Source organism: Hydra viridissima, unplaced genomic scaffold (genome assembly GCF_058129835.1).
Source record: "Hydra viridissima isolate aposymbiotic clone 2 unplaced genomic scaffold, HvirCarnegie_v1 scaffold_1, whole genome shotgun sequence".
Taxonomy (NCBI): Eukaryota; Metazoa; Cnidaria; class Hydrozoa; order Anthoathecata; family Hydridae; genus Hydra; species Hydra viridissima.
In genome coordinates, this window is record NW_028324300.1 from 38102503 (window position 1) to 38120619 (window position 18117).

General features: G+C 26.0%; 1 protein-coding gene across 1 annotated transcript; it reads left to right on the forward strand.

The window, feature by feature from the left end:
* The first annotated feature begins 1237 nt into the window (after positions 1 to 1237).
* Positions 1238 to 18026, forward strand: LOC145192360 (dual specificity protein phosphatase CDC14A-like). The gene is made up of 19 exons (XM_090089108.1): positions 1238 to 1406; positions 1624 to 1714; positions 3133 to 3208; positions 6501 to 6593; positions 7930 to 8009; positions 8756 to 8822; positions 9569 to 9631; positions 9718 to 9754; positions 11436 to 11486; positions 12658 to 12832; positions 12941 to 12996; positions 13531 to 13618; positions 14060 to 14110; positions 14263 to 14318; positions 14485 to 14582; positions 16282 to 16487; positions 16699 to 16746; positions 16843 to 16935; positions 17337 to 18026. Exons 1-19 carry the CDS (start codon positions 1361 to 1363, stop codon positions 17410 to 17412), a joined length of 1551 nt encoding a protein of 516 aa, XP_089945234.1. The 5' UTR covers positions 1238 to 1360; the 3' UTR covers positions 17413 to 18026.
* Positions 18027 to 18117: the final 91 nt, after the last annotated feature.

Consider the following 18117-nt stretch of genomic DNA (forward strand, 5'->3'; position numbering starts at 1 on the left):
ACAAACGTCACTTCTTCAATTGGAAATATATTGGGTCAAAGTTTCTTCATTGTTTATCAATTTTGTCGCTTGGTATCAAAAAAAGTTATAAAAGTTAAAATTGCTTCCATATAGGGGAACATGGGGCATGATGACGAACGTTTTGAAAAGCACTTATATCTTATTCAATAACTGTTTCAATAAGTAAAACTTTATCAAAAAGTGGAAAAAAATTATTATGCGTCCCATATGTATAAAAAAAACCCATATAAAAGTTAATAAACCTGAAAAAAACTCATTAACTAAAGTTACCTCAAATTATCATCTTGCCCCGTATGCGGGACAAGATGGCGATTTTAAAAAAAGTAAATTCCATTACACCATTATCTTCTCAAATAACACGATATCCTAAATTCTAGTTAATAAGATACGTCACAACACAACAAAATAAAGCAAATGCAAAACAAAACATTTTAATGCATAATAAAGCGATGTAATAATGACTAAGCTACACAAAAATTATTACAGTATAGGTTTATGGTAAAACATGTACTTTGGCGAAAGGACAAACGAGTCATCTTGCCCCGTTCATCTTGCCCCTAGGCTACTTAATCTTCAAAATGACTCAGAACTCTACATAAATAAGTCATCATAACTTAATACTACTTGTGTGGCTTACAAATTGAACAAATTGAATGAGGAGTTCTTGCTTACCTTTGGCTGGTGATGTAATGATGAAATAAATCAAAAACAAGTGGATAAATTTTTTTTTCCTTCAATATAGGAAAAATCTTTTTAATAATTATCTTTGATTACGAAAACAATATTTATAAAAAAAGCATAAATAAATCTAGTAGATGTAATCTACTTCCCTCTCAGCTACAGTCAGATTTCATATTTAGTTGAGTTTTGAAGATAACAAAATGTTTTCATCTTGCCCCATTCGTCATCTTACCCCATGTTCCCTTACTTTTAAACTAAAACAATTTACAAAAAACTTGTAATAAAAAATAAAAACTTTTGTGTTGTCGATCAACCCTCTTCATGTCACATTCGTATACAAAATATTTTTGATACATTTAAGTTTTTTTTTATCCTATTTAATTTAATTCCTTCAAAGTTTTCGTTTTTGAAACAAAACTTCACATTTGAAGTCAGACTTGAGTTCGGTTTTTGCATTCGGAGGACCTCAGTTTTTTAAATTGAGAGCGATTTTTTTTTTATGCCTTTTGATTGGCTCATAAGTATTAATTGAGCGAAACACAACCGAGATTTTCGTAAACACAACTTTAAAATGGAGTAAGGCGCAAAGTCTGAGCCAGATTTTTTTAACACAGTGATTCTAACAAAAACAGTATTTTACATTCTCATTCTTTATAATATGTTCGAAGATCAAGATCTTTCAAATGCCTGTGAATTCATTAAAGGTATTTATTAAAACTTCTCTCAACTTCTTTTGTTACAAAGCTTGGGGTCAGGTGTACGCAAGCGTAGCTAGGTATACACGTCAGGTAATTTATCCGCATATTATCATTTTTTTCCAGTACATGTAAGAAAATGATAATATAAAAAGCACACTGTAATTAATTTTTGTAAGATTTTGTTAAAGTGTTTTACATTTTCTTTTTAACTTTTTTTGTTTAGATCGGCTATACTTTGTAGCTCTACGAAATAAACCTCGAGCGTCCCCTTCTCTTCATTATTTTTGTATTGATGATGAGTTAATATATGAAAAGTTAGTATAAATTTTTTAAGTAAATATTTAACAATTATTTTTATGATGCTCTTTAACTTTAACTTAAGCCCCTACATGCAATATTAATTTTGGAAACAGAGCATAAAGCTTTGTGGTAGAATTTCTGTATCTCTCTAAAAAGTTGCCTGTGCACCTTTTTAATGATCTATTGATATTAAGTATTGCTGTCATAGTTATAGAATACAAAAGTTTTTTTTTTTTTAATAATTTGAATTATTGCATAGGTATTTTCAACTTTTTTTTCTAAAATTTGATAAAGCATTTTATCAGAGGTGAGCATTAGATTTTCAAACTGGGAGATTAAAAAATGTAGTTTAGTAAAAAAAAAAAAAAAAGTCAATTATTTTAAAAATTACTTGATAAAATAGTTGTTAGCTTTTAATAGAGTAAAAATCAGCCAACAAAGTGTAGTTTTGTAAGTGTAGTTCCGTAAAAAAAATGCTAAATAATATTTTTCAATCATAATTAGCTGTAAGATAAAAATAAAAAGTGTTAGATGAAATGATTTAGTAGAATACAGTTTCTTTTTTGCATATATAACAAGAAGAATCTGCAAACATTTTACGCTTAAAATACAATATTTACTGTTTCTTTATTTATATTTATCTTCATTAAAAAAACTATTTTAAATGTTGTTGTGGTTAATGATAAAGTTTGTAAATATTTTAACCCTTTGAACTCCTAATTTTTTTTTTAAAGTACCTAAAAGGCAAAACTTGACAAAATATATGTATTTTGCGTATTCAGAATATTCAGAATGAGATATATTAAGTATTTAAAAGAAAAAAAATACATTTGATAATTTAAATTATTTTTAAAAATTGTGTTACTAAATTGTCGAGTCTAACTTGACACAGGAGTTGGTGTAAGAAATATAATGTCGAGCCACACTCGACGAAAGAGTGGAAAGGATTAAAAGTAATAATTATCAAATAAAATTTCAAACCAATTTACTTGATTTATATTCAAAGAAAGACTCATAAAATGAAAATTTTTAAAAATTTGTACTTTCATATTGAAACTTTTAAATTTTCCCACTAATTTGAATTTGATATTTATATATCCTTTTTTTCTTCCAAAATTATATTTATTTTGGTTTAATAAATGAACTTATTATTGGTTTTCATAAAAATGGTTTAAACATAAAGGAACAACTATGTTCTTTTAGCTACGAGTTAAATTGTATCCCTTTTTTACAACAAATCTCTTAGTTGTGTTTTAGATTGAAATTGAAAAAAGTATCTGTTAAAAAAAAAAAAATTAATGAAATTCAGTATAAATAATGTACAACCATATTAGTGGTTGTTGTTATATTCGTGTAACAAGTTTATTAAAATTTGCTTACTTTTAATATTTGCTTGTGGATGGTTTTTATATATATATTTTTGTATTTTTAGTTTTTACTCTGACTTTGGGCCACTCAATATTTCAATGCTTTATCGTTACTCAGATAAAGTGAATAAAAAATTGAAGGTATCTTTTTTTAAAATTATCTTAAAAATCCTTTCTGACATTTTACAATTTTATGAATACTTAAAGTTTACAATGTTATAATTATTTAAGAGAATATAACCTTTACTTTTTATTATAATATTTAATAAATTAGTATTTTTATTAAACTAATTATTAAACTAATAAAATTTCAAAAACTTTAACTATGACTACTACTACTTCTACTATTTCTACTGCTGCTGCTGCTGCTGCTGCTGCTGCTGCTGCTGCTGCTGCTGCTGCTGCTGCTGCTGCTACTACTACTACTACTACTACTACTAGTACTACTATTACTACTACTAATACTACTACCACTACTACTACTAGTAGTAGTAGAGGTAGTATCAGCAATGATAGTTTTGATAATAACCATCACATTAATAACTATTAACTCATAGTAATAACAGTTATGTAAAAAAGAAAAAAAATCAATTTCGATAACTAATAGCTTTTGTAGATCTGAATAGTGAATTTTGTTCTATTAATATTTTTAAATGCGAATAAGAAATTCATATCTAACTTTGTATTTTGTTATTTACTTTTTTAATTGAAAAGGTTATACTTATAAAGCTCAATACAAAACTGAATTATTGATTTTTTAATAAAGATATTTAAAAATGTTTCCAAAAAAACTTTATTCCTTGATTGTTTAATTTAATATGTGCATTTTATTATTTATATCTATTGTTGTAATACTTAAATTATTTACAATTAAACAGTTACAAGAAATTGAGAACAAGATTACCTTAGTAGAAAAAAAATTCAATTTATTCATATTGCTATACAATTTATTGATATATATATATAATCTATTTATATAATTCATAATACCATACAAAGTAAGTTTTGCATTTACAAGCTCAAATAAAAAAAGTTATCTTGAGCTGGTTGTCATCCCTTTTGTTTATTAGACTTTAGTCTGACCTTCAAGAATAAAAAATTAAATCGATGAGTTTTCAATGACTGTCAAAGTCTAAGTTACAATTGGTCGAATGATCAACTATATGATCATGAATCATTTTTCAAATTTTTAAAAAGTCATTATTTAAATAAATATTTATATAAAATCTGATTAAATTTTAGTTAATAATTTTGTTTTATGTATAAAGTGTTTTGGACAGGTAACACTTCTAACTAATTAATAAATTCATAAACAGAAGATTTAATTAAATATTCTTAAACAAATTTTTTTTTGCAGAATCAAGTTGAATATTAAAGTGAATTATGAAGCATTGTGTCATAAATTACTTTAATATTCAATTTGATTACCTTACTTTATATTATTTGGTTATTTGGGATAGTCATTTTATTCTTTTTAAAAAAGCATTTACATAAAGCTGCTGCTTTTGATATTTATTAAACAAAAGACAAAACTGAATTTTGTGGTAGTTTGTTCTGTATAATGTGTCTTCTGAATTTATCCAAATATATAATTTTTGCTGGTGTATACTAATTTAGTTCCATTTATAATTATTTTTATTATTAGTAAACTAGTTTAGCTTTTTATGACCTTTCCTCCAATATGCTTAAGGTTGCATGTGTTTCTGCATGTGTGTCAGTTCTAGAGAAATGTTTTATATTTGCTAGGTGAATTTTCAGTTAAACAAAGATACCCTGGTCCAAGTGTGCTTAATAGTTATTAAAATACAAATCAAAGGCCAGTTTACTAAACTAAACATGTTTAAGTTTTATCTTCAATAAAGTAAATCTAAGACCGCTAGGTAAAGGTACAAGCTATTGTTGATCTGGTACTAACTTTTTCATAAAGTTAGTGTTAGGTCAGTTTCAAGACAGATGACACAAAATAGTTACAGATGAACTATGTAGAGTTTTTCTAGAGTAGTAAGTATTTTCCATACAAGTTCTCCAAATATGCATTGAATAGTTTTTAAGACCACTCTAGAGTTACTTTATTATAATACTTTTGGCACTTAATGATGTGCTACATATAGTTCCCTATAATTATTAGGTGTATAACTTTGTTTCTGCTGTTTTTTGATAGGCAGCATTAGAGATACATGGTAAATAGAACTGTTGGGTCTAAAGTGACATTTGACAACTTTATATATCTGTCAAAAGCACCAATTCCAAACATAAATGATTTTGTACTTGCTTCATATATTACTAATAGCTTTAAAATGTCAGTTTACAAGCCAAGTTCTTGTCATTTGCATGAAGTTTTACTTTACATGTTCAATTCAAACAAGTCTGCAGCTGAAGCTCATCAAATGCTCTTGGATACATATGGTGAGGCATCTGTTAGTGAAGAAACATGTTGTGAATGGTTTCAACATTTCAAGAATGGTGATTTCAACATCGAAGACCAGCATGGCATTAAAAGGGAAAAGGTGTTTGAAGATGGCTAGTTGACGATTTTACTCAACAAAGACACGTGCTAAACCCAAGAAGAGTTGGCAGAATTATTGCACATGACTCAGCTAGCCATCTCTAAGTGCCTCATAGCCCTGTGAATGGTTCAGAAGCAAGGAAATTGTTCACTACTATATATCAAATACAGAAAATCATGGGGTTTTCCTAGCCATGCATCCACATTGGCAGCCAGACCCAATATTCACAGCTCTAAGATTATGCCCTGTATTTGGTAGGACCAGCTCAATAAAGTGTACTGCAAGCTGCTTAAACTGAGTGAAATCATTACAGGCAAATAATATCAAACTCAACTGATGCGATTTAGATGGGCACTGAAGGAAAAACGGCTACATTATGAGGAAAGGCTTGACAAAGTGATTTTGCTGCATGACAATGCCCGCCCCCATGTGGCATGATCGGTAAAAATGTACTTAGAAACCCTGAAATGGGAAGTTCCACCACACCCACCATACTCTCCTGACATTGCTCCATTTGATTACCACCTTTTCCGATCAATGGTGCATGGCATGGCTGATCAGTATTTTGGTTCTTATGATGAAGTGAAATATCGAATTGATTCGTGGATTGTGTCAAAAGATGATGAGTTTTTTTGATATGTGGGATTTTTTTGCTGCTGGATAGATGGGAAAAAGTAGTGGCCAGCAATGGACAATACCTTGAACCATAAATTACTATCAATTTTTTAAAGTAAAGCCTTAAATTTTGAGAAAAAAATGGCAGAAGCAAAGTTATACACCTAGTAATATATTATATACTATATTTATATTTTGAAGAATATTTAGGCTTTTTAAGGTAAAAAGAACATTTTGATTGCAATATTTTTTTGTCCCTTGACTTTTTTTTTTGAATAATTAAAAAAGGCTTTTTTTCTTTTTTTTTTTAGGCAGCTTCACAATCAAAAAAAGTTTTTGTACATTATACATCATTTGATAATCGTAAAAGGACAAATGCAGCATGCCTGATTGGTTGTTTTGCAGTAAGATTAGTATTTGTATTACATTTATAGCCATCCATAAATAATCTGGTTGTATTACATTTATGAGCCATTTAACAATTTAGTATTATTGGAATAAAATCAGAATCCTCATCACAAAAAAGAATGTTAGTGTCATTGAATTTAGTTGACCAAATATATCTATGTATAAGGTATTTTTTCTGTTAAACTATATACTGTGAGCTAATTTAAGTAATATAAGGTATTTTCTCTTTTAAACTATATACTGTAAGCTAATTTAAGTAATTTAAGGTATTTTTTCTGTTAAACTATATACTGTAAGCTCATTTCCTTACAAATGTGCTCATCCCTTTATCAAGCTTGTTAATTATCCAGCAAGTATTCTAATGTTAACACAATATTGAATTAATCTCAGTCATTCTTCTCCATTTAATAAAGTTTGTTTAACTAGGGTTGTTTAATATCAAAAAATTGGTTGTGATCCCTTTAAAATAAAAAAAATTTTCAGAAAGCTTTTGTTATAAAGTTCTATAAAATAATACAAAGTACCTTGTAATTTTAATAAATTTTAATTAATTATAATAAATTTTAATGTTATAGAATGAAGAACAAATTTTTAGAAATCATTTTTTGTAAAGTTCTATAAAATAATACAAAATACCTTATAATTTATAACAAATTATAATTAATTATAATAAGTTTTGATGTTATAGAAACTCAAATGAGCTACAAAAATGTTTTATCGCTGTTTTCATATCCTTAAAACAACTCACAAGAAATAAAAGAATATCTTTATTTTTTAGTGAGCAAAGAGGAGGAGAAAAAAAAAAACAAAAAAAAAAAAAAGAAAAAGAAAGAAACAGGAGGAATAAAAGATACACTTGAGATAAATATAATACCAATAAAGAAAACATGCTTAAATTATGAGCGATATAAAAATTCACCATCATCTTCTGAATCATATTCCAAATAAATTTCATGGTAACAATAGAACACTGCTGCATGTTTTCAATTGATCTTTAAATGTTTTTACCATTGTCACTGCAACCACAACAAATCTTTTTTTACAATTTGTTTAGATGTTAGGGGTATTTTTATTACTGGTTTAAGTTTTTTTTGTTCAATCTTTGTATCAAACATTTTTGACCCCTAAAAGTATGCAAAAATACATATAAATATTATCAAAAAATACGTATTCCTAACTAATTAAAAACAGTTTTCAAAACAAATATTAAAGATTCATCAAAGTGTAAAAGTTGTTTGTTTGACTTAAGTTCTAAGTTTCTTGGGAAAAGGATCTTCAGAGAAACAGCTTTCCCAATTAATTTAAAATTATAATTGCACACGTTTTTTTTAGGTAATATATTTGAAGATGAGCCCTGAAGATGCATATAGACCGCTTGTTGCTGGTCATAATCCCCCATATTTACCTTTCAGGTTTGTTAAACTATGATAAATTCATTTCCTTTATACAATTAATAACTTTTGTGTAAACTATGTTTCTCCTTTTAGTCAACATATATTGTAATTAACTTAAAATTATAAAGTTTGATTACAATTTTGCAATTTTTGTCTATTATTTTATTTATTATTTTTATTATTATGAATTGTATTATTTTATTAAATTATATTATTTCAATAGTTAAATTATTTAATAAATTAATTAGTTATGTTTTTAATATAGCTTTTGGATTTAGTCAGGACTGATCTTATTTTTTGTATGAAAAAAAAGCCGCAATAAACAAAACTTAAGCAAAATATTGTGTGAAAAGTCTATTCAAGGCATTCATATTGTCTGTAACAAGAAGCTTTAAAGCTGTTCTATAATTGCTGCCTTTTCTTTATTTGGTTCATCTTTAAGATTTTCTCCCTAAGCTGACTAAGGGAATTACCATTAATAGACTAAATGATCTTGCACCAAATTTGTCATGTGGTTCACTATTACGTAGGCTTTGAAATAACTCTTTTAGAGTAGTTTGGGTTAACCAGTCAAAATGACAGAAATTATGTGAAATGGTTTTGAGTCTTATGAGAGCTTAATGCAGTTTTGTTTATAGAAAATGCTAAATTAATAAAAACTATAAAATAAATTTTAGCATGCTCATGAAAAAAATATTGCTAAATATTATGGTTAATTTTATTATTGGTAATATGGTTTAATGGTATGGTTTTCTTATTTTTAGAGATGCTTCATTTGGTGGATGCACATATAACTTAACAATACTTGATGTATTAAATGGTGTACATAAGGTTTAGTTTTTAAAATTGTGTAATTTTTGCCCAAATTCCTTTTTTATAAATTCTCTTTACTATTAAACTTCATTTACAAGTATAAAAATATGCCCTAAGTACACGCAAAAAAGGCTTACTGAGTGTGACTCAATCTGCTCCAAATATTATCTTCAAAAAATGTTTTCTTTACATTAGCCTATTTAGTTTTGTGTGGATTGTTACCTAGGTTACTCAAATTTGTTATGTTTTGCATGATTATTTTACTGCATTAAAAAAAAATTCAGAGATTTCACAAAATTCACAGATTTTTTATCCTCAACATAAAAAAGTACTGAACAAATTTTATTCTAAAAAAAAACATGTTCTCTTGTGTTTTTGCAATTTTATTTTTTTAATAAGAAAGTTGCCTGTAATATTAGCATGTATTAAAAAAACATGTCCTCTTGTGTTTTTGCAATTTTACCTTTTTAATGAGAAAGTTGTCTGTAATACTAGCATATATTTAAAAAAAACAAGTTCTCTTGTGTTTTTGCAATTTTATTTTTTTAATGAGAAAGTTGCAATTTATCCTGTAATATTAACACCCCAGAAAGTTAATCTTTATTGTGTGCAACTGTCTAAGTGTTGCAGCACACATCTTCAGAAAAAAAAACTTTTAGAAAAAAACTATTTTACTATGTTAAGAACAGAACTTTTTGCAAGTGTAAAAAGTTTGGCATTTGAGAAAAACTTCAAAAAAAATGTTGTTTTGCTTCATACTTTAGGCAATTCAAAATGGCTTCCTCAATTTTGAGCAATTTGATCCTGTGGAATACGAACATTATGAGGTTTTTTTTTTACATACTTTAGGCAATAATTTAATGTGTTATACCCAATCAAAGCTTTTTCTGATTGTGAAAACTTTGTTTTTTAGAGAGTCGAGAATGGTGATTTCAACTGGATACTTCCTGGTACTTCTTTTATACTAATATGCTATACTTCTTTTATACTAAGTATATTATATAAATATATTAACATATAAATATTATATAAATATGTTAAATGTAAATATATAAGTTAAAGTTAATGTAAATGTAATACTTATAAAAATAAATATCAAAATATTCATTTAAGGGATCATGAGAATAAAAACAATTGTGCATATATTTGTTTTAGAAAATATACAAAACTTTTAAATTCCTTAAAAAAAATTTTTTTTTAATCTGAATTAAAAAGCATTTAAAAAAAGTTCTTTTGAAAAATTGATGAATTTAGAAAAGAGAGTTGTTACAAGAAATTTAGTTTTAAAAATAATTACAATATATATATATATATATATATATATATATACATATATATATATATATATATATATATATATATATATATATATATATATATATATATATATATATATATATATATATATATATATATATATATATATATATATATATATATATATTATATCACAGAGAAATAATTAAGAATGATAAAAAAAAAGAATTAAAAAGCATAACAGATTTGTTTTAGTTTTCACTATAAGAGAATTTTAAAAAAAAAAGGTTCTTTTGAAAAATTGATGAATCTAGAAAAGAGAGTTACTACTGGAAATAATTATGTCACAGAGTAATGAGTATATTCAGAAGGATTTCATACGTTGGAGCAAATGTTCTGCATCACCTTCTGTTAATCTTGTAGAGATTCAAATCATTTTAAGAGTTTTTTTCTTGAAACCTATCATGACTACCGTGTCACTTCTGCTTCAGGATATTCAAATCATTGAAGCAGTTATATTTAATGGTGCTACTTACAGTTTTCTTCACAAAATCTTGACGAATTTTTGACAAATCATGCTTTTCAAAGTGAGAGTATATACAATAAAGTCTATACTAAAACTAAAGCTACAACAATTGAAGTATTACTTTCAGAGAAACAGCTTTCTGAACATATATTCCTATATGAATAAAGTTTCACTTTTGTCACAGCGAGGCACTTGAAAGAGAGACTGGTTAAAACCTAAATAAATTTAAAACTTCTAAAATAAACTGTGCAATGAAAAGATTTCAGCCCAAATAAATTTAAAAGTAAAAAAATTAAAAACTGCTCAAAAATATGCTGAATCAACAAAACAATTTTAATAGGATTTATAAACAATTTCTTTTTAACTAGTCATAGTTTGAGTCTAAAATTTTGAGATTTGATCAGAACCACCATCATAACATTTGTAGATTCAAAATAATGACATTTTCATCAACGATTTTTAATTTTATTGTAAAATGCATTCTATCGATATCTCAAGCTGATTAAATGTTTCATAGTTTAACAATCAGTTAAAATATGTTTAATCAGGTATAAAAATGCATCAAGAAAGTTGAGTTCTCTTTTCTAACTTTACTACAAGTTTTTTTCAAATTATTTTTTTCCTTCTCTCAGAAAGCTTTTCAATTGCAAAGTTTTATTTCAAACAGTTACAGCTCTTTTGGTAATCGAATTTTTTTTAACCAGCAAATGTTTTTAAGAAACTTTAATATTGTTTAAAGGAATTATCAAATTAAGTCAAGCCATTTTTTTTTGTACACAAAAAAAAAAAAAATTATATTCAGATAATGATCTCAACATATGATGAGCTGCAATTTTAATATTTTTTAGGGAAATTTCTTGCACTTGCTGGACCACATGAAGAAACCAAAATTTTTAATGGTATGTCAATTAAAATAAATTTTTCATCTCATGATTATTTTCATCATGATCAACATCCCAGTATAACTATCCCAGTTACTTTTGTTATTGTTGTTATAGTTATTTTTATTTCTTATTTATTATTTTCTTGTTGTTTTCATCTATTTTGTGTTATTCATCTCTGAAATACTTTCAACATTTTCTTTTGTTCTGCAATTTTTAACATGAAGTTCACACTTTTAACATATTTTTTTGCATTGAAGCATGTAACATCAACATGAAACAGGCCAGGAGCTCTGTAACTTTACCATCCTTTAGCTAAGATTTTCAAATGGTTATATGCTACCAATCAGACTAACATTTAAAGATATAAATGGGTACAACTTTTTTGGTCAGTATTTGTGATGATTGGGTCAGTATTTTTTGAAATAAATGGTCAGTATTATTTGGTCTCCCACAATTTCTTTTTTCACCAACAGAAATGTCATTTGCTGCCAGGAGGGGGAAAGGGGGGAGGGGAGAGGTTATAATACTTTATTTGAATTGAAAAACCAACAATTATTGCACATGAATTTCTTAATGAAATCTGGACAACTACATTCATTATGTGACGAATTTTCTTCGTCGTTGATCATAGTTAAAGTTCATATTTTTCAAAGCTTTTTGTTTGAATTGACCAAAAGTTCTTCCATCTTATTTGTTTGATGTTCAATCTATTTCTGTCTGAGTTGTTTTTATTTCATCATTTGCAGGTAAATAATATTTAGATCAGTAGACTCATTAGCACAATTTTAAAATTAGAATTGCATGAAATCTATAATGATAATAAAGTTCTTCTGATGAAAAACAAATTATAAATAAAACTTTTGTTAATAAATTAGTTGGGTAATTTATCCAAAAAAGTACAACTATTTTTATCCAAATAAGTTTGGCTATACTTCCAATATAAGAAGAAAAAAAAAAGAACCTGCATATTGCAGACAATTCCCAAACTGAAAGATGTCATGTTAAACAGATATTAGTAGTAGAGAATATTTAAATAATGACACTTACAAAGTGTTAAAAATTATGTAATAAAATACAAATGACTACATTTTGATGCATATTTTGAGACATTTAGTAAAATTTTATTTAGTAAGTTTTTGTTTAGTTATTTATCTTAAGATTTGAGAATAGGTTTTTCAATATTTAGGTTACCCACAACATTCTCCCGAATCATACTTTTCATACTTTCATAAACATAATATTAAAGCTGTTGTCCGTCTAAATAAAAAGCTCTACGATGCAAAAAGATTCCAAAATGCTGGTTTCGATCATTATGACTTATTTTTTGTTGATGGAAGCATTCCAGATGATAGTATAGTCAGGTTATTTTCTTTTCTCTTCTTTTTTTATCTTTATTAAGTTAATGTATGTTCAATAAACTTTTGCCTTTTTTTAGACTTTTAATTGATTGACAAAGTTTTATCTTTCAGACGTTTTAATACAATTGCTGAAAACACTAAGGGTGCTGTGGCAGTGCATTGTAAAGGTAAGGGTTTTTTTTCTATAGATATACCCAAAAGGTACCCCCTTTAAATATTCTTTTTAAATATGCTCTTTAAATACAAACTGATAACAGTAACTTTTTGCCTAAATTTTCATAATCTATAAAAACAAAATATAATATATTGATAAGAGTAAATATGCAAAAGTATTTTATTGCATCTCAGTACAAAATACTAATTGTGTGTATTTAAAAAAATATTGCATATTAAAAAACTAATTGTTACAGAATTTAGATACTATAGTTATGCAATTAAAAATATATAATTTAGAAATCAAAAGTTAATAAATGTTATTAAAAATAATTTTTCATTATGCGGAAAATTATTTTACAGAGTGAATATAGTAAATTAATTTTAAATGTTTTTAAAATTAGTTAAAACCCTTTTATTAAAGTAGAGTTTTAGAAGATTTAGTAAATTTTAAAAGAAAAATAAGGAAAATGATGATCAGTATAATAATAAACTGAAGACAATTTTAAAAATATATATAAATTACTAGCATCTTTTTTTATCTTTAGCGGGTTTAGGAAGAACGGGAACTTTGATAGCTTGCTACATTATGAAGCATTATAGATTTACTGCAGCAGAGTCTATTGCATGGATACGGTATGAAAAATTTATTACGTTCAAGAAATTTGTTAAGGACTATATCTTAGGGACTTGAGAAGTTTTCAGATGTTAAAAATGCATCTTAACTTATACATCAGTTTTAAACCACCAAAATACTTTTTTGGTTGAAAATGAACTTATACATTTAGTTGATTTATTCACTGGTATGTAAGTTGACATATACACCAGTATAATCACCAGTATGGTAATTTAAATTTGATTTTAAAAGAACACTTTTTCTACTTTTACTTTTTTTTTTTAGTAAAATAGAAACAAAGTAAGAAAACAATGAAATTAATTTCTAAAAATAAAAGTTTACTGCAATAAGTTATTTGTAATTTGATTTATAAATTTTTTTTTTTTAAAAAAAAAAAGTAATTATAATTACTTCTGTAATGAATTTTTTTTTAAACATTGCGATTATACTTTGCTGTTTAGGTTGTGTCGTCCAGGATCAATTATTGGTCCTCAACAACACTTTTTAGAAGAGTATGCACTTGTTATTACAAATGTTTTTGTTATTGTTACAAATTTATTATTGCCCTTTAAGATTGTTATTTTTTGTTGGATTAATTATTTTTGAAAATGAAATTATAAAAGAAATTGAGTAGATTAGTAAATAAACTTTTTACTGTGCTTAGAAAACAAATGGCAATGTGGATACAAGGAGATATTTATAAATCTAGATTAAAGTCAGGTGAGTTTTGAAGAGTAAAATAATATGGCTGAATTATTGTTTTTATAGCAAATCAGATCAACAGTAATTAGTTCTTGATAGTGTTCATAGCCTAAATAAATAAGTCCTATTGGTGATATTTTATGAGATAATAACAAGTTTTTCTAAAAAATAATCTTTGTTTTAGACCCCCCAGAAAATAACATAGAGCATCTCTTACATGCTGTTGATTCAATCTCATTACTTGATTCAAACCAAGATTTCAAACTTGAAAAATTGCAAAAGGTTTTTGTATTTTTTTTTATTGATGGTTTTTAATTTAGAAAAAATTTTTTTATTTTAAGTTTTATTTTGAGTTCATGTTGTTGGGTATATTTTTAACATACTTAATTTATATGTATATATGTATGTATGTATGTATGTATGTATGTATGTATGTATGTATGTATGTATGTATGTATGTATGTATGTATGTATGTATGTATGTATGTATGTATGTATGTATATAAAAATTATATCTGTGTGTATGCCAATAGTAAATAGTGATATAGACAATTGTAAAAAATAATATTGTAATACAGTACAATCTCTCTAATTCGAACTTCATGGGGAAAAAATTGTGTTCGAATTAGAGAGATTTTTGAATTATAATGATTCTTAGGCCTAAATGCAATAGAGATTATGTGTTTTAAACTTTTTTTTTTAAAAAAAAAAAGTCAGTAATTTTAGATCGCCTTTTTTGAATATAAGCTCATTTGTTTGAAACATTTAAGTAAAGCTTTGTTGACATGATAATACATATTAACCTTCACCTGTTTAGCCGAATTTCCTTGACAAAAAACGTCAAAGATTTTATCTTTATTCTTTTTCCAGGTTAAAAGAATGCTTGGCGGAATATCAAAGATTTTTGAAACCTCTATTTGTTTTTCTATTCTCCAATTCCAGTAGAACATCGTGTTTCCGCTTTAAATTGATTTCTTTAAGCGGTCTCTTTGATCCCATGATGTTTTTAAAACAAAAGATAATAATTCACGTTAATCGTTTTTCAAAAACTCAAAATATTCGAAATTTGAAAAAAAAAAACTCAATGGTTAACAAGCTTTTTACACAAGAGAAATTTAAAAAAATTGATTTACAGAGAGATTCTCACTAAAGGGTCCGAAAAATCCAATCAAATTATGGAGGTTTTCGAATTATAGAGATTCAAATTATAGAAAGTTAAACGAAAGAGTTTCTTAAGCGCATTTCACAGTGACTTTACATATAGTCGAATTACAGAGGTTTTTTAATTAAGGAGATTCGAATTAGAGAGATTGTACTGTAATTAGTATTAGTATTCATTCAAAATATTGTTGCTGTGGTGCATAAAATATTGTTTCTAAGGTGTATTGACTAATATTGTTGCTATGATGCATTAAGTAATATAGTTGCTGTTGTTGTTTTTGCAATTTCTTTGCTCAGAGATAATATGTAGATTTTTTTTTTAAACATTACTCAGACTTTAAGTTCACTCCACCATGTTGATTTAACTTGAACAATTTTAAATAGAATAGAGTTCAAAGTTGTCTGCCGGCCTATGATTCTCCAAATAGTTTTAACTTCTTTGTTTTTTACCATCAACAGTTTTAGTCATACCTTTCTTAATATTATATTGATGTTTCTGTATTCTTGTCTGTACCTGTGATTTTACACTTTTTCATGTTGATTTTTTTAATGCTGTTTAGCAAATTAATTTTTTGAATAGTGAAAAAATATATATTTTTTTGTTTCGTGGAAGTTAAGAAATTAATACTATTTTTATCAACTTAAACTATTCCTTTATTCACTACATGTCACAAAATGAGGATGTGCTCTAAAACTAAAAATTTGATTGACTGTAAATTGTGTAATTGTGTCAATCAATTGGTTTAACCAATATATTAAATGGAAAATATTTTATGTGTTGAAAAGTCATTTCAATGGTAAGATCCTAATTTTTTTTCAGGAAACTAAACCTCTGCGTGCAACGTATCGCCATTTGATTTCTGAGAGTGCAGAAACCAATAACAATCTCAAACAAAATAATACAGATGTTCCTCTTACAAGACGATCATTATCTTTTGACTCTACAGAGATTACTCAAGGAGATGAATTGCTTATGTTGAAGTGGAATCGAAGTACCAATTCGAATGCCGCTCATTCAAAAATACAGTAGGTCGTTAGTTGTTGTTTTTGTTGTTTGGTTATTAGTATGTTGTTATGTTTGTTATGCATAATTAAAACAGCATTTGATAACGTTGTTTTAGTTGCTATCATGTAAAAACATTAAAATACATAAAGAAAAAGTTTAAATCTATGAACACAATTTTTTTTTCTTAATGTAATATTGCATCATAGTTTTTTTTTTTATTTTACTTCTAAGTTTAAATGATGGCATGATGACTCGTTCAAAGTTGCAAGCTATACCTCGGTATGTTTTGACAGATCTTGTTTGTAAAAAATTTTAAATTCTCTTTTCTATTTCAAATCTTTAGGCTTAAATTGTTTTTCTCTTTTTTTTTTTAAGATCTTCATCACTTGGTAATAATATTCAAAAATCACGGTTAACAAACTCTCGTAGAATTACTAGAGCTTCAACTAGCCATCATGTGTTAAGATCGTAAGTTTTAATTTGTTGTTGAAATGATCTGTTTGTTGTCAGAAATATTTATGCTTTCTACTATAAGATGAATTAACAAGTCACAAATTTAACTTTTTCTAAGATAATGAGTTAATAGATGTCTTACTTTGATGTCCCATCAAAATCTAATATGACCTTTAAATTATGAGGATTTTTTAATTGATTTATACTAATCAGAAAATATTTATATTATAAGAAACAGTTAACTATTTTAATATAATAAAAGCAAACACAAAAAAATTTTACATTTTTAACAAAACAGGTAGGTGATTTTTTACAGCTTTTTTTTCTAATTAAAGATTTTTTAAATTTTGATTAAAAAATTAGAGGTATAAATCTTAATGCGATATTTTTAAACATAATTCAATTTCCTTTCTAAGGCGTTCCAATGGAAAAAAAAACATAGATCTTAGTCTAACAACTAATATAACTGCAGCATATTCAAAGATTGTTTAAACTATTGTTTTGTAATGCATTCCGATGTGGTCAAGAAACCTTTAATGGCACAGTTTTCAAATGAAATGACTCCATGTGCTAGTTCATATCAGCTAGGTATTTTGCTGAAGATATTTTTATTTGCTTATAGTTTGATAGAAAGACTGAGTTTCAATTTGTAAATTTTTAGTGACTTAGACACAGGTAAAATGATATATATTTGATAAGTTTCTCATGGTCTAATATGAATTATATTTATGTAAAGTTTTGTGTGTGTTTTATTAACTGTAAAACGTTTTGTATTTTTAAAACATTAAAATTCTTTGTTTTGAAAATCAAAATCCCAAAGTCTTTGTTTTAATATTTTAAATCTTTTACTGAATTATTACTTCCCTGTGACAACTTTTTCTCTATATGAAGTTTAATGGATTTTTATTTTTAACATTTTTAAAACTTTTGTAAAAAGTGATAGTTTTTTATTTTCTCTCGGTTTTAAAAAAGTATTGTCAAGGTCTCTATAATTATGATTATAAAGCTTTTTTTTTTAAATTGTTCTAATCCATTAAAGAAACATCAAATGTGAGAAGAATTTTTTACTGCAGTTTTTACTGAATTTAAACAAAAGGAATATTAGTGAACTTTTATATTTATTTATTTATTGTTTTAAGTATAAAATGGTTTTGGCTAATACTTTTGTTGCATTTAATAACTAACATGGAAATGTAG

Bases quoted from the DNA above. Each gene is read 5' to 3' on its own strand.
- LOC145192360 (XM_090089108.1), top strand. From the start codon at position 1,361: ATGTTCGAAGATCAAGATCTTTCAAATGCCTGTGAATTCATTAAAG. The intron at 14,319-14,484 runs GTGAGTTTTGAA...TCTTTGTTTTAG, and splicing joins TAAATCTAGATTAAAGTCAG to ACCCCCCAGAAAATAACATA. The intron at 16,936-17,336 runs GTAAGTTTTAAT...TTCCTTTCTAAG, and splicing joins AGCCATCATGTGTTAAGATC to GCGTTCCAATGGAAAAAAAA.